At 35.8% G+C, this 27,287-nt stretch overlaps 2 protein-coding genes across 2 annotated transcripts; one reads left to right on the top strand and one right to left on the bottom strand.

The window, feature by feature from the left end:
* Positions 1-2,331: 2,331 nt before the first annotated feature.
* LOC143258405 (tumor necrosis factor alpha-induced protein 3-like) lies at positions 2,332-15,957 on the bottom strand. The gene is made up of 4 exons (XM_076517300.1): positions 15,799-15,957; positions 12,136-12,437; positions 5,915-6,102; positions 2,332-4,344 (listed from the first exon to the last, which is right to left on the bottom strand). Exons 2-4 carry the CDS (start codon positions 12,425-12,427, stop codon positions 2,749-2,751), a joined length of 2,076 nt encoding a protein of 691 aa, XP_076373415.1. The 5' UTR covers positions 12,428-12,437; positions 15,799-15,957; the 3' UTR covers positions 2,332-2,748.
* Positions 15,958-24,452: 8,495 nt separating this feature from the next.
* On the top strand, positions 24,453-27,038 carry LOC143224076 (uncharacterized). The gene is made up of 2 exons (XM_076452539.1): positions 24,453-24,613; positions 25,240-27,038. The coding sequence occupies exon 2, from the start codon at positions 25,241-25,243 to the stop codon at positions 25,877-25,879; it is 639 nt and encodes a 212-aa protein (XP_076308654.1). The 5' UTR covers positions 24,453-24,613; position 25,240; the 3' UTR covers positions 25,880-27,038.
* The last annotated feature ends 249 nt before the right edge of the window (positions 27,039-27,287 follow it).

Raw genomic sequence — 27,287 nt, forward strand, 5'->3', positions numbered from 1 at the left:
TATAGCAGAAAATGCAGATTATACTTACTTTATTTTAATAGATGGGCCATTTTAAATTTCATTCTTTTTAACTACTATTGTGTTGTAAATCAGTAGTTCCCACACTTTCAGTCCGTGGCTTTCTTGATGTGACTAAAAAAAATATCTAACTTTATTATCGCGATTGAAAAACAGTGTCATAGTAAAAACATCTTTTGACATACTGTATGATTTAATTAATTCAGCATAACTTTATCGGCTTACTGTTTATTTGATGTTAACTTAACATCTGTTTCCGGCCCATTCTTTGGCGGCTCCCCACAGAAAGCTTCACGTCCCTCAACTTTAGAAGCACTTTAGTATATGACATTCAAAATCATGCATGATGTTCCATAATAGGTAATAACATTTCTATCGCATAGCCAAAAGAAAATACGAGCAGTCTTTGAAACAGCTGTAGTCCGTCTCTCTCTCTTTGATGAAAGAGTTTTTATTAAACTAAACATCAATAACTTAAGAAAAGCGTGACGAAAGAATAATTTGTTATTCACTGAACATATTTAACAAAGTATCAGCTACAACAGTTAAATGTGAATAATAACAATCACTATAACATTGTAATGAAATTAGGCTTGATGTGTTAAAACAGTTTTAGAGCCTCACCCTGTCCTTCAACCATGCTCTATTTGACACCCATGCATCTTGGCCATATCCTTGCACCATAATTTTTTTTTTTATTTATTGTTCTTTATTACACACAGACCCCCTTTTTAGGTGCAACATCTGGGGGGATGTAACCCTTTATCTTTTATACCTCCTCAACATTCAGACACTCACATAGAAAATTGTATTGAACTTTTTAGTTGCCTAATATTTGTGATCAAGCTGTTTGTATGCCGCTAACGTTTTTCTAATAGTTTATTTGTCCCACTTTGCATAACGCCCTCATACACGCATTGTATGTAGCCTCTCACAATTTAACAATCCACGTTTTGGTAGCGCAACCTTTTTTTTTTTTTTTTTTTTTTTGTAGAGCGAATGTAATTTATTGTTACGAACTTATTTTTCAGCTTTTAAAATACTTTTATATCATACGCAGCACTAACTACTAGTGTCGTTATTCATTTTAGTTTAGTTTTTACGTTATTATTTGTTAGAATGGAAAGATATACAAAGGGCCAATTACATTTTCTCCACCACCAGTGATTCAGTCCCAGATTGTAGTGTTGTATATATATATATATATATATATATATATATATATATATATCTGTAAACTCTCCGCCGACAGACCAGATGATCACTTTAGATTAACACCTAAATTTTAAAAAGTATAAAACAATAACTAGGTATAATGTCGGCTCCTGTAGAAAAATCACTCTGAACTCTGGTTCTTGTCTCCTGCCGTAGCCGACATTACAAAAGTGGATCGATCCGTCTACTAACTAACTCTTTAATGTTCGTTTCCCCCTTTTTTTTTTTTTTTTTTTTTTGTACTTCAGGTAAATCTACTGCAATGATTTCCGTGCTAACCACTTTTACTTTTGGAGCGATAGTTTAGATGGATGGCACCTAATGAACGCTACCTCCAACTTACTCTTTATCAATGAATAGTGGAATTGACTGGACGTTATTACGTTCTTACGGATGCAAGAGACCGTCTGTCCAATGATGGGCTGCGATTAGAGATCGTAAAATTGAGAAAATACGAAGTAATAGTGCATAAATTATTGCTTTTACTTTTTAGTAATTTATATGTTGAAAGAGTAGTTATGATTAAGATGAATTACATGTTTTAATAACATTTAAGTAACATTACCTTCAGTCTTCAGACCTGATCATATTTCACGAATGTGCATTTTGATTAACAGTTTATCTGTCTATTTAACTGAAGTGCACTGAAAGTTAGGAATTAATATGCACCATAAATCTAGCATAAAATCATTGCGTTTTAGTCGATACGCGATACCAGACCCAGTTGATATTTTGCTATACACCTTTAGTTGTTAAGATGGCATTGCCGGACGTCAATTTTATTGGTTAATAAGCGATTCTTTAGTTATTATACCAACCGATGCCAATAAAAATCACGGTATTAAATGTTCGTATTGAGTTTTCGAAAAACCAATGATTTGTGGTTTTTTATACATCCTCCTATGGTTCTTAAAAAGTCACAACTGCTTAGTAACTTTCTAAAACAACTTTAGAATTGGATCCTTTAGGGTTTAGCTGATGTACACGCGAAACATTTACGAATTATAACTAGTTTTAATTTTCACCCTGTTAGTTCTGATGACTACACGATTTGACAAAAAGTGAATTTACTATTGGAAAACGACGAAGAAAGCGAAATCAAATTTATCTACTTTAATATAACATACTATTATTTATGTTCTTCAAACCTATTGGCTATTATAGTAATGACAAAACAACCGATTCATTATTTTATGGTAAACGAGAAAGTTACTATGGCTACAAAACATTTCTTGGATTTTTTTGAAGGACAGTTTATTTGGGCATTGTTCAAGAGGAGAGTGAATCTTGACATCTTGAAAATATAAACTTCGCAAAAAATACAAAATACACTAATTAACCTACTAGGTCTTTTATAAAACCGGGTAGTTACGAGTTCAAAATTCGATTTGTTTCTTGTATGTTAAGTAAGACAAGCAATACAAGTATTCCAACAATAAAAGATTATATACGGTTAAAATATTTCCTAATCTTTGGGGAATGAAAAAAAAAAAGTAGAGTTTTCAACGATTACGACTATGGATTAAATTTAGTCGTACATTTGTCTTCCTGCGTACTGGTTTCATAACTAGCATTTTCCCGCTGTGAGGCACATTGGTTACAATACGGATATGTGCGAGTAGAAGCAAAATACGAGCAGCCCCACTGTGCACAGGGCTGATTAATCCACGACACTTTCCGGCGCCAGTCACCAGTTTGCTTTTCTTCGGTACATTGCTTTCTGCAAGGAATACTAAGGCTTCGCATACCAGTAGCCGAAACTTTCCGCCTTGGTGGCTGTTCATTATTGGTGTCTACAGGGATCCACTGGTTGGTTCCGACGACGATTACATTTCTGGCGTGATCAAGTTGTTCCCTGGATATTCGTCTTTGAGGAGTTATGAGACTTCTGGCTCCACTTGCAGAAGTCTTTCGTCGAGGTGGTTCTTGAAAAGCGCCCGTGAGAATGCTGCGATTACCTGTTGCCGATATCTTTCTACGTGGTAAAGGCTTAGACTGAGCTATTGGCTCCTCTGATGAAGCCGCGCACAGTGCGAATTCCTCTTGAACAACGGGTATTCTTTCCGTGGTAGAATAAGTGGCGCCTTCTGTCGCACCACTTTCCCCTAGTTTTCCACCAACGAGATCAGCATCGTACACACCCATAGCTAGCTTACCCCATTTATCTTCCACAGATATTTCCTTCTCTGGAACCACTTCATCTGTGGTTTTTCCTGGGCTTGGTTTCTTGTTAGAAGAATCGTCGCATCGTTTGCAGAATGGAAAGGTGTTTACAGAAGCAAAATAAGGGCAACCAGGCATGGCACAGTCAATATCTAATTGGGTCAGCGGTGAAGGAGGAGGTGCATAGTTGACTTTTCGACGAATAGGAGTATTTTTAGCTGCTTCAACACTCTTCATTTCGTAGCACTCAGTACAGTATGGAAACGTATGATCCTTTTCAATAAGATTGATACACTCCTTATTACCACAGCGAAATCTGGAAACCTTTCGATTAGTCTGGGTGTTGAGGGTATTTGATGAAGTTTTAGCAACAGATGCTCTTGATTTTTTTCGTAACTGGAAAAACTCGTGCAACAGACGAATTGTCTCATCTAATGTCTTAATGATGAACTGGGCAGCCGCGATCATAACTGCTCCTTTATTTGGCTTTAGGTATTCTATCTCAGTTACTACTAAGTAGTCTTTCAGAAGCTGCGCACGATACATTTCCTCTTCCTTTGTTAAATAGCGAACCTGTAGCGATTTCTGATCTTCCAGAACTAGAGGAATAACATCTGGAGGTGCTTCCTCAGGAATATGACTTCCACCCCAGCTCACAAGGGGACTGAAAGAGCCATCACTGTACCCAAGAATTAGGGGAGAGTGAACACATTCCGATGACTTCCATAAAACGGGCAAATATATTCCCGAAAATCCATCTGACGTAGCACACACAGCTTCGTAATTTGGATCACAATCAGACAAGACAACGATTGGACGACGAAGTGTATTGGCAAGAACGAAAACATGAAACTCTTCCAGTGGCTCAAAAATCGGGTGAGTTGGTCTCGACGATTTGTTTGCGTCTTTAGCTAATTGTAACTGAACTTCCCATTCTTCGTTCTCCACCTATAAGATAAATCAAGTGTGCGCGCGCGAATAAAACCAAATGACATTAAAATGTAACTTTTAGGAAGTGGTTAGGTAGGATTTACTGTATTATATATATATATATATATAAAAAATTTGCAAAAATAATTCATCTTTTAAACAGGCTTGAAAAAAAACAAAAGCTTTACTATACTACAATAACTTGTTTGGTGCAACATTTATTAGAAGATAAATAGCACAATAAAAGTGCATTGACCGAGTTCTGAGTTAAAAGAAGCGCCAACTGACTACATAATTGTTTCAATGGGTAATCGATATAGACAATACGCGTTGAAAGCTAATGCTCGTATACATAAATAGAAAACGTTATTAACAAACTTTTGTTTTTTTATGACAAACAGTAAATATAGTTTGGAGGGAGGGAGGAAAAATAAGTCAAATGACAGCTTGAGATTTATAAAATGCAAAAATAGTCACCGTACATCTAATTTGCAAGGTAATGAATAATAGCACCAGTTTTTAAAGATTTCAGAAGGGGTATGATAGTGGGTGTGCACTTATATAGGAGTGGCGTTATTAACAAGGTCATTTTCTGTAAAAAAATTATATAAAGTAATTGTCAGTTTAGTATCGCAACCAAATGACACGAGAAGAGTCTTCTACAGAAAGGAAAAAAATCCTTGCTTTAACAGCTAGCAATGGACGCAACAAAAATGTAATTTAATAGTGGAAGTTAACAGTTTTGTTCTGAACAAAATTAATTGGATCGACTAAAAGTGATGAGGGCTACCTTCAACAAAATCATTGAAGGATATTGAAACTTATGGCAAATTAAGACCAAATACAAACAGGAAATTTTGCTTTAAGTGTTAAGTGATAGTAAGGTGGACAAAAGCACTGCTTATTAGATTGTATAGTAAGGAAAAAGAAATTATATGGAGATGATTCAATGAATGTTTAGAAGGGCAAATTATATTTGGGGTTAACAGACAAACATTATTGATTAAACCAATTTCTTACGGATGGAATTAAACATTGATGTACAAAAGGCCTTTCTAAGACCATATTGGAAAAAAACAAAACAAATCCCAATTATCGCGTTGTCCAACACAGTTTATGAACATAATACTGATTGTAGTCCTTTCTTTACTAGAAGAAATCATCAGGTCTCGCTTATTCCAATAGAATGAACTCGGTCATGTATGAAACTTCTTCGCCACAATTAGGAACTAATTTCTGTTCAAATTGTGAAAAATGAGCTACTACAACACATTCATTTCCCTATACTGAAGGAAAGCTGCTATTAAGGAGAAAAACAGATTAACCAGATTAATATGGGGGGGAGAAGAAAGTCATAACGGGATCAGTTCAGTTAATTAAGCTCTATGACGATCTTTATAGAGATTAAAAATATGGAATGTTGACATGAAAGAGAAATGTTAGAACAGTTTCTTATAAGCGATCATTGGTCAACATTTTAACATCAAATGGTAGCGTTGACCTATGTAGAAGATATAAAATCCTTCTTACAAAAATGAAGGAAAAAAGGCATGGTTCTAACATAAGCATCGTTTAACTGATCAATTACCATTTCTTGTTCTTCAGCGATTCCAGCCTTTATACGTTGTTTTCGTCTGTCGTAAACCCAACGTCCTTTGAGTTCAGTTTGGCAGTCGCTTTCTAGGGCGTTAAAGACAAGTTTTCTGAGGACGAGATTATGATCTTCTATTGCCCACATGGCGACAGATGCAGAATGACACAGGCTGTTTCCGTCATCTGTTAAAACATGACAAATCTCTAAAAATATGTCGCGAAATGGAATTGGTACGTTTTTAATAGGGAAATCAATCCTGAGAAGTGTCATTCTGTAAGCTTAATTTACCACAAAAACTGGACTACTGATAATTGAAAAGTGTGTCACAGACTAAGAGTACAAGTTCAAAACTATTTGGTCTAAGATGTAGGCTGCACTTAATGCATAGCACCTATCATGAAGCATGGTAGAGGCAGTACGATAGTTTGGATGGTTATTTGCTGCTGAGGCAATAGGAGATATTTACAGAATAGATAGAATAATGTACCAGCATAAGTACCATCTGTTACTGATCCATCATGGTATATCCACTGATTTACGTATTACTAATAAAGGATTGTACTACCAAGTAGATAGTGACCATAAACACTCATCCAACCTATGCAGAAATTACTTAGCTAAGAAAGAAGCTACTAGAGTCATTCAAATGATGCAATGTCCCCAAAAGATAACAGATCTCAACCCAGTTGAGCAGATGTGGGATTTGGTAGATCAAAAACTTGATAAAATGTTACTTCCAAAAGAAACTTTATGGAAGCGCGTTAGAGAGAGTAAGATTCTACTGATTATGTTACAATAATGCTTAAAAACACCACAGCTGTTCAAGCAAGATAAACAGTTTGCTGAACTCAAGCACTTACACAGTTTGTTGAACTAAATATGAATATTAATGAAAAGTTCAATATTTCACGGGGGATTTACTTTCAACTCTTCTTTCAAAAGTAGCCTGAACTCAGATTTTGACTTTGTTCTAAACTTTTGTACAGTAGTGTAGTTTAGGATAAGTCGTATTTTTTGTACGTTAAGAATTTATACACTTTGGTTGCCAGCCCAGTCAGGAACGACAGAGTAAGCATAATCGGCGATTCAGAAGGGGATAGGGGAAGGGGGTTTTGCTTTTGAATTTTGTGCAAAGAAACAATGGTTACCCTAGCTAATCTTTCTCAATTTAGTAGCGAAAGACTAAAAGGGAAGGGAGCTAATGATCACCACCCACTGCTAAATTTTAGGCTACTTTTATCAACGAACAATGGGAGTGTCCGTCATATAAGATACCACGCCTGAAAGGGGCGAGCACATTAAGCCATAATTGGTAACGTGAGGGTTAATGGTTATATTAGCATTTGGTAAAACCCGCGATAATCATTGGGAAATTGAAAAACCGTGGACTGTTCACTGCTAAACAGATCAGATTAAGGCTAAAAGATACGACAATCTAAAAATAAATACGAAACTTGGAAGCCAAGACAATTACACACTAGTCAATTTTTAAAAATAATCATAAAACGCGCTTTAAGTTTAATATTGGTGCAGACTACTACTTTGACAATTAAGACAATTCATGGTAACAAGAGAGAGAAACCAAAAACAATAAAGAAAAATCACATTAGAGCACAAATGAAACTACTAAGACAAGATAGATGGGGAGAAGTTTTGCTCAAAATTAAGTGATAAAATTGATACGAGAAAATTCTGGATACACCTTAGACAACGCACCAATGACAATTCAGCCGCAAAGAAATATCCTACACTTCAACATAATACAATAGCACATACAAAAGAAAAAGCCGAAGCTTTCAAAGCCCAACTACAGAATACATTTAAAACTCATTCTGATCCAGATACGAATACATATTTCTACAACAAAGTCACAAATTATATACTAAACAATAAAGAACAATTTGAACCAATTTTTCCAACAAGTATATCCGAAACAAACACAAGATGCAATAAACTATGAAGACACGAACTTAACGAAAGAAATATCTATACATGATCTTCCAGCAATTAAAAAAAACAAATCTCCGGGTGAAGATGAGATACAAGCCATCCTCCAAAAAAAGGGCACTCCGAAATTGTTTGACCACCTAAAAGTACTTTTTAACTTATCACTACCCTCAGGATACATATCAGTTTCTAGAAAGCTTGCTAATATTTTAATGTTGCATAAGGAAGGAAAGCCAGCAAATAAACATAATAGCTACTGACCAATCAGGCTGACCAGCTGTGTTGGTAAAATTCTTGAAAGAATAATCAGTAATATACTCTCCACATTCCTGGAGATAACATCAACATTGCCAGGAGAATAAAATGGATTCAGGAAATTTAGACAAATGACAGATCATTTAATTATATTAAATAAAACGACAACAAACAGCTTCAATAAAAAAGAATGCATTGTTGCTTGTTTCCTCGATATCGAGAAAGCATTCGACACTGCATGGCACGATGGTCTACGGTTCCGTATGAATGAAATGAGACTACCGCGTGGAATTATTCGCTGGTTATCCAACTTTTTGAAAACTATAAAATGTAGAGGGTATCTTTTCCGAGTACTTTACTCCAGAAGCTGGTGTCCATCAGGGAGGGGTGGTTAACCTATACTCTTCATCATGTATGTAAACAATATGCCATTTTGTAAAGACGAGCTGCGTTTTTGGTGTATTTTTTTTTTTTATTCTGTATTTTTGACAATATTCGCTTATTCTATTCAGTTGTATGTTTGTGGCTGCTATTGTCAAAAATACAGAATAAAAGTATACACCAAAAACGCAGCTCGTCTTTACAAAATTGACAAAATACAAAAATATACATGAATGGAACCCTACTTCAGACATTGGCAAAATTTTTAGGTCTAACTTAAGACTCAAAAATAAACATGGATTAACTACTTAAATGAAATTAAAAGTAAAGTCTGGCGAGAAACCAACTATGCTAGGAGTCTAACTGGCAATAATAGAGTATCAGCCAACATACTAAAAATTCACAAAATACACAATAGACCAGTAAGTGATGTGCAGCTGCAGCTTGGATTACCGTAAGTGACAAAACAATTAAAACCAAGCTACAAACAATACAAAAACAAACACACTCCTCACAACAGCATAGAGTTAACCAGAACCACATCATCTAATTTCATACACAAATATTCGAACATACTAACCATAGTAGATAGACTTCTACTTAGTAGAATAACGTATTTTAATAAAAACTGGATGAAAATGAATTATACGAATTAGACAAGTACCGCATACTAGATTTCCTACTGAGAGGAAAAGAATACATCTGTAAATGTATACCAGTACATGGACATTGCCCTGAAAAGGGTCGGAGCAATTGAGCCCACTCTGACCCTAAAGCAGTAACAACAACCAACACTGCACGATTATACAAGTAAAGGAAGGAGGAAGAGGTTAAAGAGCACGTGACCCTCCTTGATATCTAAAACCCGAGAGAGAAAACTACTTTGCAGCTTGTTTAGGTTTTGTTACATAATTCACCCCCTCCCTCAATGTGTTAATATTTTCTTCTGTGTTATGTAATTGTTTAAACAATGAAAATTCAGAGAGTCGTATTTTTATGCTGTATTGTGTCGTTGTTACATCGGAAAAGTATCTTATAAACATAGGTTTATCGTTAAGAAATTAATTTTACTCTGCTAGAGTTGTGTTTCTGCTATATATATAAAAACTGACGAAGGTGTAATTGTCACAACGATGATGCGATTATAAAATCACCGATGTCATAATCCATGAACGCACGATTAACCTTGAAATAGTTGCACGTGACTGTGTACTTCCAACGTAGTACATTGGTTTGGCGTTTTGTAGCGCAAGGCAACTAAGTTATTACGTCAACATGGTACAAAAAGAATGTAAAAGTTTTCAAATTGAAAAAGATGACTATGAATGTTATTAAAATGCTGTACAAAAAAAAACACAAAAAACACCCAAGAATAATTAAAGAATATAATGTCAAAAATACAATCCAAGTCGTGGAATAATAATTGTACGAGTTTATTAAGAGTTGTTTACTTTGAAGAATTTAGAAGTACTACTTATGTACTATTAGTCTTTAGTTCATATAATACCGATACAGATGCGCGTGTTGTATTTTGCCCGTTCGTATAATAATTAAACTAAAAAGTATTATATCACGACCACAAAGAACAAAAAGGAAAAACAAAACGTTTAAGTTTAGGGGATGATGTAATAAACGATTTTAAAAAAAGTGCTGAAAATGACTATTCCCCAATGTTTCGCTAGAACGAATTTTTAAAAGAAATTTGTACATCATAATAAAATTTGTAAGAAGAAACTGAGGAATATCAATTTATTAAAATGAGGCACAAAATATGAAAGGTTTAAAAATACTATTATTACCTATAAAAGATAGGTTATTTTGATATTCAAGTTCCACGCGATACATTCTATTCACGAATAAGACTGGTTTGAATTTGGCGCAAAGCTACACGAATGCCATCTGCGCTAGCTATCCATAATTTAGGGATGCAAGACAAGAGGGAAGGCAGCTAATCATCACTACCCACAAGAAAGTCTTGAAATTCTCTTTTAACAACGAATAGTCGGACTGACCGTCACATTATAATGCTCCCCATGGCTGAAAGGGTGGGGATGTTTGGTGTGACGGGGGATTCGAACCTGCGACCCTCAGATAATGAGTCGTGTGCCTTAATTACCTGGCCATGCAAAGCTTGAATAAATAACTACCGAATTAGTATTATTACAAAAAAAGGTTTAAAAAAAGAAAAAAAAGAAAAAGAAAAACATCACGTACACGTCCTCTTTGAAAGGAATCATAAAGAACATAAAAGACGTTAAAATGTCAATTTATAAAACGCCATTTTTATAATTCTATACTTTCGTATAGAAGGGAAATATAATGAACAAACAATATTATGGGCCACGCTTGAAGTGCCCAATTTGATGCTGCAGGTGTTCTGGGGCAAATTTATCCGAGTACGTAACTTAAAACAGTTTAAAAATGATATGTTTAGAAGGCCCTGTCCGTCGTTTATGTTGAGTTGGGTTAAAATGTTTCTAGGAAACCTCAGAAATAGGTTAAGTAAATAAAAATATTTAAACTTTAAAATCGATCCGGGAAGTACATGATTTGATTGTACCCTAAACACATAATATTAGGAGTTTGAGTACGTCCATTTGGAGCTTACAATTTTTGTTTTTTTATTTTTTAAATAAAGCTTGCGATATACTTTACGCATATTATTGTAGATACTCGAATTATGCCATTTTGTAATATTAGTATACACAACAGCGAAGACGTTTCTTATTTATAATTGAAAAAGGTAAGAGTAAATTGTATGCTCGAATAAAATTTACTGAACATGAAATTAAGTTTTTCTTCATAGGGGAATATACGAGTATAATTATTTTCCTCGCCATATTTAGTTTTTAGCGGGTGCAGATGATTAGGGTAATGTGTATTTGTAACGTGTTAAGATCACAAATACACTGATTTCCTATAAAGAAAAATCCCTGAAAGTACGATTACATAACAGGTATGTATGACTAAAATGGTGAGAGTGATTGTGGTTTTAGTTTAAGTGACTGCAATTATAAAACTAAAATATGTGAGCGATAATAAGGGTTTGGTTAATTGGGAACTGCGAGATACATACAAGTCCTTATATATGCGCTGTACTTTGTATAATAGTATATTATAATAAAAGCTTACGTTTATGATCTGTAAAAGGTAATATAAATACAAAACTATTATTGAACCTACTATAGCTGAATTTGCTGTAGAAATATAAAGGATATCGCATTAATTTTTACGTCTGCTTTTGCTAATATACAGAAGTAGTATGCATTTCGGTGACGTGTTCATATTTGTATTTTTAGAGTGGATGGTAAACTCGGTAGCTGAAATATTAAAAAAAAAAAAAATCACAGAAAAAAGGAAAAGGGCAACAGAAGATAAAATCTTTAAAATCTGCCTCTTTATTCTAGGTGCAATATAATTTGGTAAAGAGGAATACAAGAGTGTTTATTTGCATCAAGATATAAAAATATGACAATGTAGTCAGAGTGCTAGATGTTTGGCATGTTTTTTTTTCAGCGATTATCTTTACAAGAACTGTAAAAGTCACTTGTAGGAATTGTTCAAAATTTAAGTTGAAAAATGAACACTTACAAACTGCTAGCCATTATGTTACCAACATATTAAACACTTACGCGGAACAGACAATGGTATCAAAAGTCTTATTCCTGGACACCAGTTTATGACCCTGGATTCTTCTAGGGTTATTTTCATCCGACGGTCAATGAGATAAGGATCTTGTTCCAAAGAATTGCTACCATGGCGACCCACTGCAGCATCCTCTGGTAGAACCATGGAGTATCTGGATGCAGTTTCTAGATACGGTAGCTTAGATTTGTCCACATTGACTACATCTTTAGAAATTCTATCTTGCAAATATGAAGCCACCAGAGGGCTACCATCAGAAAATCTGCGAGTTTTCAACATCGTTGAAAGGCTATACAGAAAAATAAAAAAGATTAGCGATTAACAAACGCTAGTTAAGAATTACATCCGAGCACCCCTTAAAAACATCCGCGTCTTGACCATTTTAATTACAAAATTTAAATATTTTCATGGACATCGAAGAAGGTACACGAGGATTCTTTGTTTGTTTTGAATTTCGCGCAAAGCTACACGAGGCTATCTGCGCCATGAGGATTCTAAACTATGGAAGGGCTAATGTGGCTACTACTGCAGTTCCAATGATACTGTCATAATAATTGAACCGTTAGCATCTTTAATCTACGTTTTACTATTATTCAAGCTGTTTTCCCAGTTAACCCATATTTACGGCGCAGTTTGCGTAACAAGATTGTCCAAAATGTTTTTGTTTGGTTGCCATTTTGGGGGGGAAAAAAAAATTCGAAAAGCTGATTTCGCATACGGAAGTCTCAGAATGAATGCAAGTGGCATGTAGATTAATAGCGCGTGTTATATGTTAACAGAAATAAAATGACTACAGAGTAAAAGCTTCTGTAGAGTTGGAATTGTTTTTAAGTGCAGCATATTTGAAGTAATTTCGTTTTCTTACGAGTCCACAGTGGTTTGGTATCAAAGTTAAAATTTAGACATAAAACAAATCAATTGAGATATTAAGAGAAACTAGTTACGTTTTTAAAAAAGAAATAAAAGCTATAAATTCCGAAATATATTTGCACAATGAAGAGCATTTTGTTTATAATTAGTCCCATAATATTAACCAACATTATGTTAGATACCAACAATGTATTTGTATTAGATCAGTTTTATGAAGGAATTGAATACATTTCAAATCTCGTCATGCATGCGCGAAAGTAGATACAAAAACCTTAGAAATACTTAGTTTTTTGAGTAAATAAGACTTGACTTTAAAATCGATCCAGGAAGTAATTTGATACAAGATTATCCTGTCCAAAGTACATCACTCCTACACTTCACTTTCAATAATACTCTAATTTACGAGGACGACAGTTTGCAGCAACCATTTCAAAAATATGGTCAGACAACTTTACAAATATTTTCGTACGTAAAAATGTGAATTTCTGTTTCATTCTGTAAATCTGAGAGGTGCACGGCAGTTGAATTGATTCGTGGCGGGTGAACTGAGCCATTTTCTTGACCGATATTCTTTTTGTCTATGTAATTGCGTACTGTTGCTTTGAATATGTGTATGGCTTTTACCCCCACTGACTATATTGCTTATCACGGGTAGAGCACGATTTATTGCAGGTTTTTGTTTGTTTCTCTCTTTCTTTCCCCTCTATTGGTTCTGCTTCTACGAGTTCATTTATATTATTTTACTCTTCTAATGGTATTAAGTGAAAGAGACATCCATCGTAGAAATGCTAAATTTCCGATCCTGCTAAATCTTTAATGATCAGACATTCGAGTGTACTTACCGACAATGCGTCGACATAGGTCATATACCGTTCCCAAAAGAGATATATTTTCGGTGGTGTCACAGACCCTACAAACGCCTTACAGGTTTACTCAGATACACACCACAACCAGAAAGCTTTTTGTGGATTTACCCGGATTCGAACCTCCGAATACAGGCACTATTTAACAATAGCCAAGTGTTATGTCCGATATAACAACCAACGCCTTGTCTCAGTCATTCCAAATAGTTTTAACTTGCTCGACTTAAAAGTGGAATATCCACAACATAAGATGCTTTTAGACAACAACAGAAAAAAAAACAAACTTGTTTTTAGTTTTTTTAGGAGCCGTGACGTAGTTGTTAGACAGTATTAGTACTGAAGTTAAACACTTCATAGATAAATTGTTATCTTAGATGTTTAAAGTTTAACTGATATAACGGTCTCATAGTTAAACAAACCTCTTGTAAAATTCGTCAGCGAAGGAGGTGTAACCGAAGACATTTAAATGAAAGAAATGTGAAAGTTTACCCCTTTCAGACGTGTGTGTGTGTGTGTGTGTGTGTGTGTGTGTGTGTGTGTGTGAGAAAGTCCCTACCCCATGCCAAATCCAAAATATAATAGGAAATAATAACAATTAAGAGCATGAACTACATGTGAAGAAGTTAAAAAAACACTTTTATCGTGACCGAATTATAAGTTGATATCAAATGGCAATTATTTATCATTATTTTAACTTTTAACACTCAGTTATCGATTACAGGAAATTCTTGGTATAATTAATCCGATTTAACCACGTGCTGGTCCTAGGGAGGACTGCAATTATTATTATTATTATCATCATTAAAGTGTTACATATTAATGCTCCATTTCAAGGCATAAACCTTCACCCCTTCCAACACAGGGTCTCAACCCCCTCTTTTTTGTCTACCCTCCGACAAGAAAATTTTGATACTAGTATAACGTGCATCAAGTTTAAGAGAGTTTTAAAACAATTATAATACGGTTTTTGCGAATGTACACGGCCGTAGGAATGTAATAAAATACGTTATTTCGATGAACGATTACTGAACACCGCACAGTGTCGAGCGATTTAACGAATTCTTTATTATCATCTTAGTGCGAATACAATTTGAATGAATGTAAGCAGTATGTACATGATGTGGAAATAAGCTACTTAAGGTACACCGCCTTGTACTATAATACAAAACAGAGTATCGCTGAATGTTCTTAATTTGAAGAAGAAAAAAAAAAAAAAGAAGCAGAGATTTTATTTAAAAAAAGTACCATCATCTGCAGAGATGAAAATTAATGGTAGTACGCAGGAATTCTTTTGAAGTAGCCCTACTTTTACGTTAAAAAAAGAAAAGAAAAAGTTTACTGTACATTTGCTGTACAACTAGCAAGACTCAGTACATGGAAAGCGTACAAAATACATAACTATAGAACGTTTTATGTTCTGCAGTTTACTTTGTAAATTTGAACCAAGGAAAGGATTCTATTGCTTTACAGTGAGACTACATTAAAACTATCTCCTGTGGCCACTTCAGGAAATAGAGTCTTCAGTTTTAACGTTGAGAGCTCCGTACAGTTACGCCTGTTTTATCAGAATACCGCGTGAACTTTTTAATTCAAATTTTAGACCGCATCGAATACTACTATAGAATAAAGTTTCTCGACGTTTTATTGATTAACGTACTCCAAAACACAATGAAAGCCTCGGAAATTTGAAAAGAAATATTCATAAACAAAAAAAAACAAAACAACACAACAACAAATGCACTAAAGATGTGCAACTTTGGAAAACAAAAAATAAACAGTTACTAAGGGAAGTTGCTGGCTCACTACCACATATCTATTTTCATTCCTCGAGAGTTCTAATTATATAAACTGTTTTTTCATGGATGTGCTCTTAAAACTAAATAAATTTTACTAATACAAGACACTGGTAATACTTACCGTTACTAACACACAGACAATTCACTACGAGTTCAGAACAACATACTACTATTGTATTCTTTATTCCCAATAGATACTCTTCATCCATTCATATTTATGCATGAACTCTCGCGCTGATACGACTTTATTCTCAGTTTCGTATGTGACGTAGCATCGACAAGGGGTTTCTTTCAAGGTTGCCACACGGTGACGCCCCAAGCAGTGACAAAGTCCTTTTTGTTTATTATTATTGGATTTTAAATGTTCATTTCCCTTGAACTGTAAGTGAATATGAGCCAGAAGAACTAACAACTTTGGGCATGAATCAAGTAAGGTGAAGATGTACTCGAAATATTATCGAATACATTTCACGAGCATATACTACATACGATAGTACGCATTAAAAAATAGAATGATTTTCTGACAAGAAGCAACGTAAAGCTCTCTACTGACAAACCCCTCACACTTTCACTAGTTCTGAATAAACTTTAGAAATAATCTAAATAATCCATAAAATGAATAAATTAGTGTATCCATCAAATGACAACAGTTAAGAAGTTTTTGTTAAAAACAAATATCACAACTAAACGTTATTTATGTTAATTAAAAATCATATAGGACAAAAAAGGTTTGTAAATCACACACACACTCATATGTAAAACAACTAGCGTTTTCGACATAAGAACTTGTTATTTTGGATAAAGACACATTTTTCAGGTAATGGAATTATTAAAATGGTGTATTTTCCCATGGTTACGACTGGCGCAATTATCGAAAGTTCAATAGTTTATCATTCGTTTAATGAGGTAACTAAGTTTTGATTTACGTCCTTCTGAAAAATTACACAATATTATAACCTGGGGTTAGATATCCTACTTTCATGCATACATCTACATGGAGTAAATTATATTACTTCACGAGCATCTCTAGTATTAAGACAATAACTGTTTGTTTGTTTCTCGCTTTTCCGTGTTAAAACTAAATCAGCACAAATTTTGTTCTCTAATGCGCAAGAATACACGTAGAATTTTAATTGAATATTAAGAGGTGTTACGAGAACTAAACGTCAGTACAAAAGTATAATTCTCATTCAATATTTAGCCCCGTTTTAGCTTTCAAATTAACCTTATGGAAGGTAGGACATATTCATATTACAGAAAGGCCTGACATGGCCAGGTGGTTAGGGCGCTCGACTCGCAATCTGCGGGGCGTGGGCTTGAAACTTTGTCCCAACAAACATGCTCACTTTTTAGGCCGGGGGAACGTTTTAAAGTTACGCTCAATCCCACTATTCGTTGGTGAAAAGAATAACCCAAGAGTTGACGGTCGGTGGTAATGACTAGCTGCCTTCTCTCTACTCTTTCATTGCTAAATTACGGTCTGCTAGCACAGATAGCCCTTGTATATCTTTGCGCGAAAATTCAAAAACCTTTGAAAAGTATTTCATTACTTCTGTACTTACTTGTTCATCTTTAAACAACAATACTTGCTCAGCCTTGTATAAAAAGTGTTTTGCTAAGAACAATGACTTACAGAAGTTCCTCACACTAACAAATACTGTGTATAAAATGACATGCTCACAGTGTTAAACCACATCATAGGCGAATATAGTCGTTCAATACATGAACGTTTCGAAGGAAGTACATGTAATATTGTTAATCTTTATATACGGTTTATAGAAAATAAAAATAAATTGTCATGCATCTAGATATCAGTTTATTTCAATAAAAGTATTTTGGCCTCCAGATTTCGGAGCCAGTAAACCGTGTTCGAATCCGCTCTATACTACAAAATATCTCGCATATTTTAACTCTTGAATGCATTATAAATGGGACAGTGTATCGCTTAACATCTATGGTGAGTGTCGATGACTGGGTGCTTTCCTACAGGTCAGTAGCTCAAAATTGGAGAAGGCAGCGGATAACTATAGTAAATTTACCTTAAATACACAATATATATATAGATATTAGCAACGCCATCGTTTCACGCATTGATTAGTTTTTATTACGTCTTTAAACAATATGCAATTTACAGATTTACGAAGTCGTACTTTATAGGACATTCTGCCAAGGTTACTTTTGAGTGGTAGAAACACAACTCCTTTAAAATTTGCACTATTAACATAGTTCACGTAAGAAGAATTTCTCTCTCATTTAAGTGGTGGCCCCTTACAGTTCCCAAGATAATGACCTATGTTTTAATTAAGTGGTGGTCCCCTACAGTTCCCAAGAGAATGACGTATGTTTCAATTCAGATGTGGTCTCCTTCGCTTCATGCAAGATTAACACATGTTTTAATGAAGTTGTGCTTCCCCACAGTTCACGCGAGAACAACGTACGCTTCAATTAAATACCAAGTTCGCAACATACAAACATAATTTAAGAAAAAAATTTCACACATTAAAATCAATAACACACATTTGTTAAAGTGGGCACTGCGCTATTTAGTTAATTAGCCAATGGTTAGGAAAATACTGTTAATAAGTTGTACAGGAGCTTTTGAATAAAGAATATTTGTTAGTATTTATTGAATGGTATTATAAAGCAAACACATATTGGGCTATCTCCTCTGTCCACCGTGAGCAACCGAATTCCGGTATTTTAGTGTTCTAAGTCTGTAAAGTTATCGTTGTCCCACTGAGGAATTTCTGTTAGTAAAACTACAATGTAACCGTATTTTAATCTGTAATAAATGTACGATCAAAATCACGCGTTTTATCATTGAGTTTGAATTTGTTAGAAATCGAAAAGGCCTGGCATGGCCAGGTGGGTTAAGGCATGCGACTCGTACTCTGAGGGGCGCGGGTTCGCATCCCCATCGCACCAAATATGCTCGCATTTTCAGCCGTTGGGTGTTATAATAAACCGTTTAAATTAAACGAATAAAATTAGAAACCGCACCTTCGTATGTAGTAGTTTAAGTTGTTAAAAATGCTTTAATAATTTCTAGTAGGGTAGCCGTTGGTGGAGCACTGTTCTTATCTGTCCCATTTGCGAGATTTGTTTGTTTTGGAATTTCGCACAAAGCAACTCGAGGGCTATCTGTGCTAGCCGTCCCTAATTTAGCAGTGTAAGACTAGAGGGAAGGCAGCTAGTCATCACCACCCACCGCCAACTTTTGGGTTACTCTTTTACCAACGAAAAGTGGGATTGACCGTCACATTATAACGCCCCCACGGCTGGGAGGGCGAGCATGTTTGGCGCGACTCGGGCGTGAACCCGCGACCCTCAGATTACGAAGCGCACGCCTTAACGCGCTAGGCCATGCCAGGCCCTACCCCCCCACTTGCGAGAGAAATGAAAAATGTAATTATTGCTGAGAAAACTTTAGATATAGTATTCAACCCACGATTTCCAGACAGGTCGAAGGATGTTTTGTATGTGTAAGAAGTGAAGAATGTAGTAGTTTAAATTTTTAATGAGTTAAATTTGTATGTCTGTTTGAAGAGCTCTCGCCTGATTTATGAGACGTCCCAACAACAATCTCGTTGATGGGAGACACGGAAGCGGAGTTACCACAAATTAAGTGTCGTTAATTAAACTGAATTTAATGATCCAATACTATCTGACATAAAAAATCCTAACTAAGAGTTCCGATAATAGATGAAAGTAAAAAAAATATATGAAGAAATAGATCCGGTGGTTAGAACGCTCGACTCAGTACCTTGGGTCGCGTGTTCGACTCTCATTCACCACACATGCTCGCTTTTACAGCTGTGGAATCGTTCTACGGTGACGATCAATCCCACTATTCGTTGATAAAGGAATAGCGCAAGAGTTAACTGTGGGTGTTGACAACTAGTTGTCTTCCCTCTAGTGTTACACTGCTAAATTAGGGATGGCTTGCGCAGATAGCTCTGGTATAGCTTTGAGTGAAATTCAAAATAAACCAATACGAAAAAACTACACAACTTGAACATTTCATCGAGATTCATTGTATTTACAGGTTTATCTTTTATGATTCCCCGTGACTCAGCGGCAAGTGTGAGGGCATATAACACTAAATCTTAGGTTTTGAAATCGCGACGAGCACAACACAGATGACTTATATTTTAGCTTTGTGCTTAAAGGTGCATTTTCAACAAATTTAATAATTGCCTTAGAAACTGTACTTTGGTTAGGTATAATTCCTGTGTGGTTGCCATATTTTTAAACACTTTAGTTTTTGAGTTAAAAATGAAACAAAATATGCGGATCCTCGAACTCAAGTTCCTCTCGGTCGTTCGTCTGTTTCCGTGACGTTTTACAACTATGACGTAATAGTTGCCAAACACGCTTCGTTGCGCGCCGATCATTGTGTTCCTTTCAGTGCTAGTGTTTTATGTAAATCTATCGGTGCTTTTTTTTGGATTACATGCTTTGTGAGACTATTTTTTGTCTTGATATTGCTACTTTATGTTTGTTTTATGATAACATGGTTTACTGTGTTGCTTATGGTTGTAAAAACGGTTCGGCATTGGGCAAAAGCTTCTTTTCGCTTCCGTGCAAGAAGAAGGAACCGGCAAGGTGGCGACAGTGGGTGCGGATGGTCAATAGGAAGAACTGGACTCCTTCATACCATGCAAAGTGACCTTAACAAAGTTTTGCATGGTATGAAGGAGTCCAGTGTCGGATGTTTTGTGTCGGATCCAACTGTTTTGGATTCCGTGGGTTTCAAGCCAGACAGGTTGAGACTGAAAAAACCATCGGCGGTAGACAGGATCGTCTCAACCCTCTTTCCTCGTGTAGAGCTGAGGACTGATCTCAGCCTGCAGGTTCCACCCCTCTGAAGCCATCCCTTGCCATCACGAAAATAACAAACTTAAAGGTATGTGTGCAGAATAAAGCGATAAACAATAACTAGTATAATATATTAATTTAAAAAGTACAAGTTTTTGAAGAATGTAACTTGACATACACACTTCACATTCATGAGCATGTTTTGCATTTGTGGCACCTGAAAGTCAGTGAAACCTTGATTTTCTAGTCTAGACAGTGGACAAATCTATCTCAAATAGAATATATTCCAAGTTTAAAAGCTGGTAGATCATTCTGTAGATGTTTTTGTACCATTTTTAAATATGGAAAAGTTTTAAGAATTCCATTTTTCAAATTTAACATTTCAAGATAAATTAACTATTCAGATTGCTACATCTAATTTGATTTTATAGACAGAATTATGATGTATAATTGAAATTCATTTTGTTACAAGTCATAAATACCCAGTACAATGATTGTGGAAGGACCAAGTATTAGTTACCATAGTCGGCAAAGTATAAACACCAAAAAACCCAGTCTGTGATACCAATAATTTATAAACACCGGACAGGTTTCGAGATGCTTAAAATTGCACGTGAAATAATACAGACCATATTTGTTGTCATCATGACTTAGGCTTACCATTCTTCCACTGGAGGAATGACCGACTCGCAACCGGCCTGAACGCTATTAGTATCACTCACAGTTCCACTACTCTCGCTCGTGGAACTGTCCTCATCACTAGAACTTGTCAGATCTGTGTCAAAAGTAACTGTTCTAGGTTCGTTCAGAGTAGGTTCGAATTGATATGGCGCTACTCGACACTGCAGAACACAAAGTCAAAACAGACTCGGGCTCTGTTTCTTCGTATGCACTGGTCATGTTTACTTGCATTCAACGTGCTGGCGTTGGTGGTTTGTTTGGCAACTATTACGTCACAGTACTTTTCCTAGCGGCAAACGTAAAAACTAAAACGTTCGGATTGCCGCTCGGAAAAGGCTCTTTCTGCACCAGGTTCTATGTTTCATTTATTAGCACATTTATTATTTATGCAAAATTATTCAGTATGAGTAGTTCTTTTGACTGCAAAGTTTTCTTTTTTTCTGTAAAATTCACCTTTAATAACACAGAATATAAAGAATATGTGTTTCTCTTTTTTCTCCCAGTTCCCTATTTTTCATGGTGTAACTCGTGGAAGTAAGTTATTGTTTTTGTGTTTTACTATTTTCATGCTTAAACATTCGTGATTAACGTACACGAATTAGTGACCATTTAGCTAAATATACGATGTTAAAAGTTTGGGTTTCACAATAAGACATTAACTCCGTCTTTGTTTTCGTTACTATAGTTTTTCCGGGGATAAAAAACAAGCAACATACTTCAGAAAATCTAGGACCATCTGCTAGACAATATTACATTTTTTTAGATACTGACTTTCGTAAAATATATGTTTGTTTTGATAACTGATAAATATTTACTGCTTTTACATTTCGTTCTTCACTATCTGTACATTAAACGAAGGTATTGCGTGAGTTCGATGAATATGTCACTCGATACAGGTCACACTGAGATCACAAGATTTTCTCCCTCTGTAACTGAAAAAAATGAGTAGTACCATTTCTCTGTGTAAGTAAATAAGTAAAACAGAAAGAAAAAATGACTCAGAGTCAATAAAATGTGTGGAGGTCAATAACCTGAAACTATGTAACTTATTTTTTATGTTCTTTTTAGATCAAATGATTTCATTACTGTGTAAATACATAGCACCGCTTGTATGTATGCATCTGATTATGACACGTAATATACTTTCGTATATTTTATTTCGAAACATGGGGCCGAGCATCACGGATAAAAACAGATCAGACAAGACAAAACCTAGTGATCAACAATGGGCCCCATAGTCTGGTGAGAGTGTTGCTTGTTTTTGAATTTCACGCAAAGCTTCACGAAGGCTATCTGCGCAAGGACAGAGGGAAGGCAGCTAGTCATCACTACCCACCACAAACTCTCTTTTAACAACGAATAGTGGGATTAATAGGGGGTTCGAAGCTCAGACACACCAACATCATTCTTTCAGTCGTGGGAGCGTTATAATGTTATGGTAAGTCCCACTATTCGTTAGTAAAAGAATAGCAAAAAATTGGCGGTGGGTGGTGATGACTAGCTGCTTTCTCTCTTGTCTTTCACTGATAAATTAGGGACGGCTAGCGCAGATAGCTCTCGTGTATTTTTGCGCGAAATTAATAAAAAAACAGATTTAGGTGATTCCTTTTTTTAAATTAAGTTGTGTTACCCTCAGTTCTTGTATCCAACCTGATGATACCGGTAAAACGTTGTGAGTAAAATAAACAAAAGTTATGAACTGAAACTAGTGAACAGTACTTTATTTAAGGTTTGAAGTGTCCTTGAAACGAAAGGTTATGAGACATACGTGTTTTTTTAAACGATATATAATAGGTCAAACACTAACATTCAAGAAGATTGCTATTACAATTATAAAAACCTTACGAGAATAAACTCGAGAATTTTTTGATATTCACCAGAAAGAAGTTAGCTATCCGCGAAATATGTGTTTCTGGAATGGTATACAGAGTAATATTTCAAACACTCAGAACAAAGGAAATGCAAATATACAATTCTACATACAAACAAGCTTTCACTTGCTACACACAAATAATACACTTATTTTTATTTTACAGTATATGACTTCAGCGTAGAGAATGCTTCAGACGTTTACACCAGATGCGATAGAACGCATCACGAAATAAAATGGTTTTGTGACAAAAAGACGACAAGAGAAACTCCACTGTTACGTCAACGGAAGTACCAGTGCTGTATTCTACAATCCCTCATATTACTTTGTCAGCGATCATTCCTCACAGATATATTTAATAGGGAGAATCCCATGCTCATACTAAGTTTACAAGTGTCTATATAACCCTTGAAGGCCCGGCATGGCCAAGCGAGTTAAGGCGTGCGACTCGTAATCTGAGGGTCGCGGGTTCGCATCCCCGTCGCGCCAAACATGCTCGCCTTTTCAGCCGTGGGGGCGTTATAATGTGACGGTCTATCCCACTATTCGTTGGTAAAAGAGTAGCTCAAGAGTTGGCGGTGGGTGGTGATGATTAGCTGCCTTCCCTCTAGTTTTACACTGCTAAATTAGGGACGGCTAGCACAGATAGCCCTCGAGTAGCTTTGTGCGAAATTCAAAAACAAACAAACAAGCAATAACCCTTGAAAAATGCCACTTTCAGCGACTTCAAGTCGTTATGTTATTTATTGTTTGATGTAACCCTTACCTGAACAAGAAGACTGCTGTATGTTTACCACTTCAGTTTGTTAGGAGACTTAATAAATACGAGAACACCTGCATGAAAATTTAAGAAAACAACGTCACAAAAATATATAATTTATACTAGTTAAGAAGGGTAAAATATGGGAATACTAATACAACTAAATATACTGTAATGTGACTGGCTATATGATAAATGACCAGTAAGATAAGTGAGTACAAATACATACAGGTTTGTGAGAAATAATTTTCGAAGTCTTATCTGAATTGACACAATTGCAGCAAGAGATAGGGTTAGACAATAACGTTCTGATACACAAAAACAAACAGTAATCTTAGTTGCCCACATAAAATGTTAAAAAAAAACTACGTTGATTTAGGGAACCTACCTTTCGTAGTTAGGATCCACAAAGCCCTTTGCACTTTAATATCCAGAAAACTCATTAGAAAAAGACCCAAATAATTATTTTGAAAAAGACATCTAAACATACCAAAGAAAAAAGTGATCTTGGAGACGACGTGACTACAATAAGAATAAGGTCAACACAGTTCAAGACTGATTTTTTCTACACATTGTGCATGTGCTATATCGTCACACACGTGCCCTCACGCTTAAATATGAAAAATATTCGTGAATTAGTAAATACTTATATTTCTGAACTAAAATGAAATGAAATAACTGTTATTTTTCTAACCAACTCCCTTCTTTCTGTTACTTTCGGGCCAGCATATCTTCTCTAACTGCAGAGTTACATCGCTAGAAACCGAATTTCGATATCCCTGGTGGGCAGAACACAGATAACATTAGGTAACAAAATTTTTACTTTTTCTTGTTACTGGGCTGAAAGTGTTATTTCCCAAATGCTTATGCCTAACGTAAATGGAAAATAACCTTTTAGAATTTTCTAGAACTTTCCATAGTAATATATATACAGGGGCCCACCACTCACCACTTCAATTTAGTTTTAGCTGCCTACGTGCACACGCAGACCAATTTGATTTTATCAGAGATGGCATCAAGAAGCTGCAAGCATTCTCCAGACGCATTCTGCTATGTATGTGGCCAATTTATCAAGACAAGAGCGAAAAAGTACTCTGTGACAGCATCTGCTAAAGTGTGTGAAGCCTACAAGGCAAATTTCAACATGCCTGTTGGGGATCAAGACAAACCCTGGGCACCTCATTTTACCTGCGAGCACTGCAAAAAAATTCTAAAAACTAAAACAGACAATTTTTCCTTGCTTGAATAGTAAGATTTTATATTATACAAATTTTAGACCTTTTAAAATTTAAATATCTTTTAATTTTTTTAAATTTCCAATAGTGTAGAAAAAAGATCACACATAAAATATTTTGCATGAACCTCTTACACATTAGTTGTGGATGAAGTAAATTTATTCTTCATAATAACAATTTTATTTTGCTCTTTTGTAGAATGGTACAGAGGGGAAAAGAGAGCTACTTCTGCATGGTGGACCCTTACAAACGTCAGGCTGGCAAGAATGCATCTGCTATCATGTATACGGACCTTCCATCATCCATCGACCCAGTTCCACACTGTTCTGAGCTCCCTGTACTCACTTCGCCAGAGAGAAAGCAACCATCCTCAGAAGAGAGCAGCAAGTCAGAAGAGGAAGTAGACGTTGAAGATCCAGATTACAATTTCAGAGTTGCAGCTGGTGAGAGAAACCCATACTACTCCAACCAGAGAGACCTCAACGACTTGATCAGAGATCGTGGTCTAACAAAGTCGGATGCCGAGCTTTTGACATCTAGGTTCAAGGAGTGTGATTTGTTAGATGTAAGTGTGCAAGTCGTAAGTCAGAGAAAGCATCACCAACATTTTCAAGCTTCTTCACTCGTCAAGATGGGCTCTGCTTCTGCCACAATGTATCCTGTCTGTGTGAGGCAATTGGAATTGCCTGTAACCCGAACGAGTGGCGCCTCTTCATTGATAACTCATCCAGAAGCCTCAAAGCTGTGCTGCTCCATAACTGAAATAAGTATCCATCTCTTCCCCTGGCTCATTCAGCGCACATCAGAGAGGAATACAACAGCGTCAAGACCTTACTAGAAACCTTGAAGCATGATGAGTATGGCTTGGAAGTTATCAGAGACTTCAAAATGATGGCATTCTTGATGGGTCTCCAAGGAGGCTTTACCAAGTAGTCCTGTTATCTTTGCTTTTTGGAACAACAGGGACACCGCAACACACTACAAGAGGAAGCACTGGCCGCAACGGACCGAGTTCTTTAGGGGGGAAGCACAATGTCAAGTGTGAGCCACTAGTGGACCTCCAAAAGATGTTGTTCCCACCATTGCACATAAAATTGGGTCTTATGAAACAATTTGCCACAGCTCTTGATAAGGAGTCTGCAGCTTTTAAGTACCTTCGAGACTTCTTCCCTAAACTGTCTGAGGCAAAGGTAAAAGCTGGTGTTTTCGTTGGACTACAAATAAAGAAGATCCTGGACTGCACAGAATTCCCCAAGAAGCTCATTAGGAAGGAAAAAATCTTGGAGCAGCTTTGTCCCAGTGGTTCAGGGCTTCTTAGGCAATCACAAGGTTGAAAATTATGTGGAATTGGTTGAGGCTCTGGTGAAGAACTACGGCAAAATGGGCTGCAAAAATCCATATGCTTGACGCTCATCTTGATAAATTCAAGGAGAACATGGGAGCATACTCAGAGGAGCAAGGCGAGCGCTTCCACCAAGATATACTGGACTTTGAACACCGCTACCAAAAAGCGTACAACGATAACATGATGGGAGACTATATTTGGGGGCTGATACGTGAAAGTGATTTACATTACAGTCGTAAATCACGACAAACTACTCACTTCTAAACATTTTTGTATAACTTAGTATAAATACATGTAAATCTTGATTCATATGTTCTTTTATTCAGACCTTATGTATAGGAAAATGTGCAAATTTGCCCATTTTTACGTAGAAAATAGGTTAATTTTTAAATTTCATTATCCAGGTCACAAAAGCAAAGTTTAAAGGGAATTATGGCCATTTTCTGTACTTTTACAACATAAGCAATTAAGAAATAACACATTCTATCCACGAACAAAATTTGTGTTACATAGTATAACCCATTGTGTAACTTTGTGCTTAATTACAATCCCACAAACTTCTCTAACTTTAAAAATTAATTTTAATAAAAGTAAGGATGTCGCCCACGAGCGAAACGGTGTATTTGTTGTATCATATCCTTACATCAGCTGAACAGTTTCCTATGTCACAACACTTAAACAGTTAAAAAGATGCGCCGAGTTTCCAGTATTTGGTAAAGTGACATTCGTATTTGATAATTATCTTTTACTCTTATGTGTAGTGAGACTTTTCTCTGGCTGGGTGAAGAAAACTAAATTAAAAATATACTTCTTTATCCACAGTTTTTACTATAAAATCCAATTTTATGATTCTAATAGACTCCATTACTGTTTTGAGGCTTATTAAGGCCTAAATAATTCT

The sequence above is a fragment of the Tachypleus tridentatus genome, chromosome 8, assembly GCF_004210375.1.
Source record: "Tachypleus tridentatus isolate NWPU-2018 chromosome 8, ASM421037v1, whole genome shotgun sequence".
Lineage (NCBI taxonomy): Eukaryota > Metazoa > Arthropoda > Merostomata > Xiphosura > Limulidae > Tachypleus > Tachypleus tridentatus.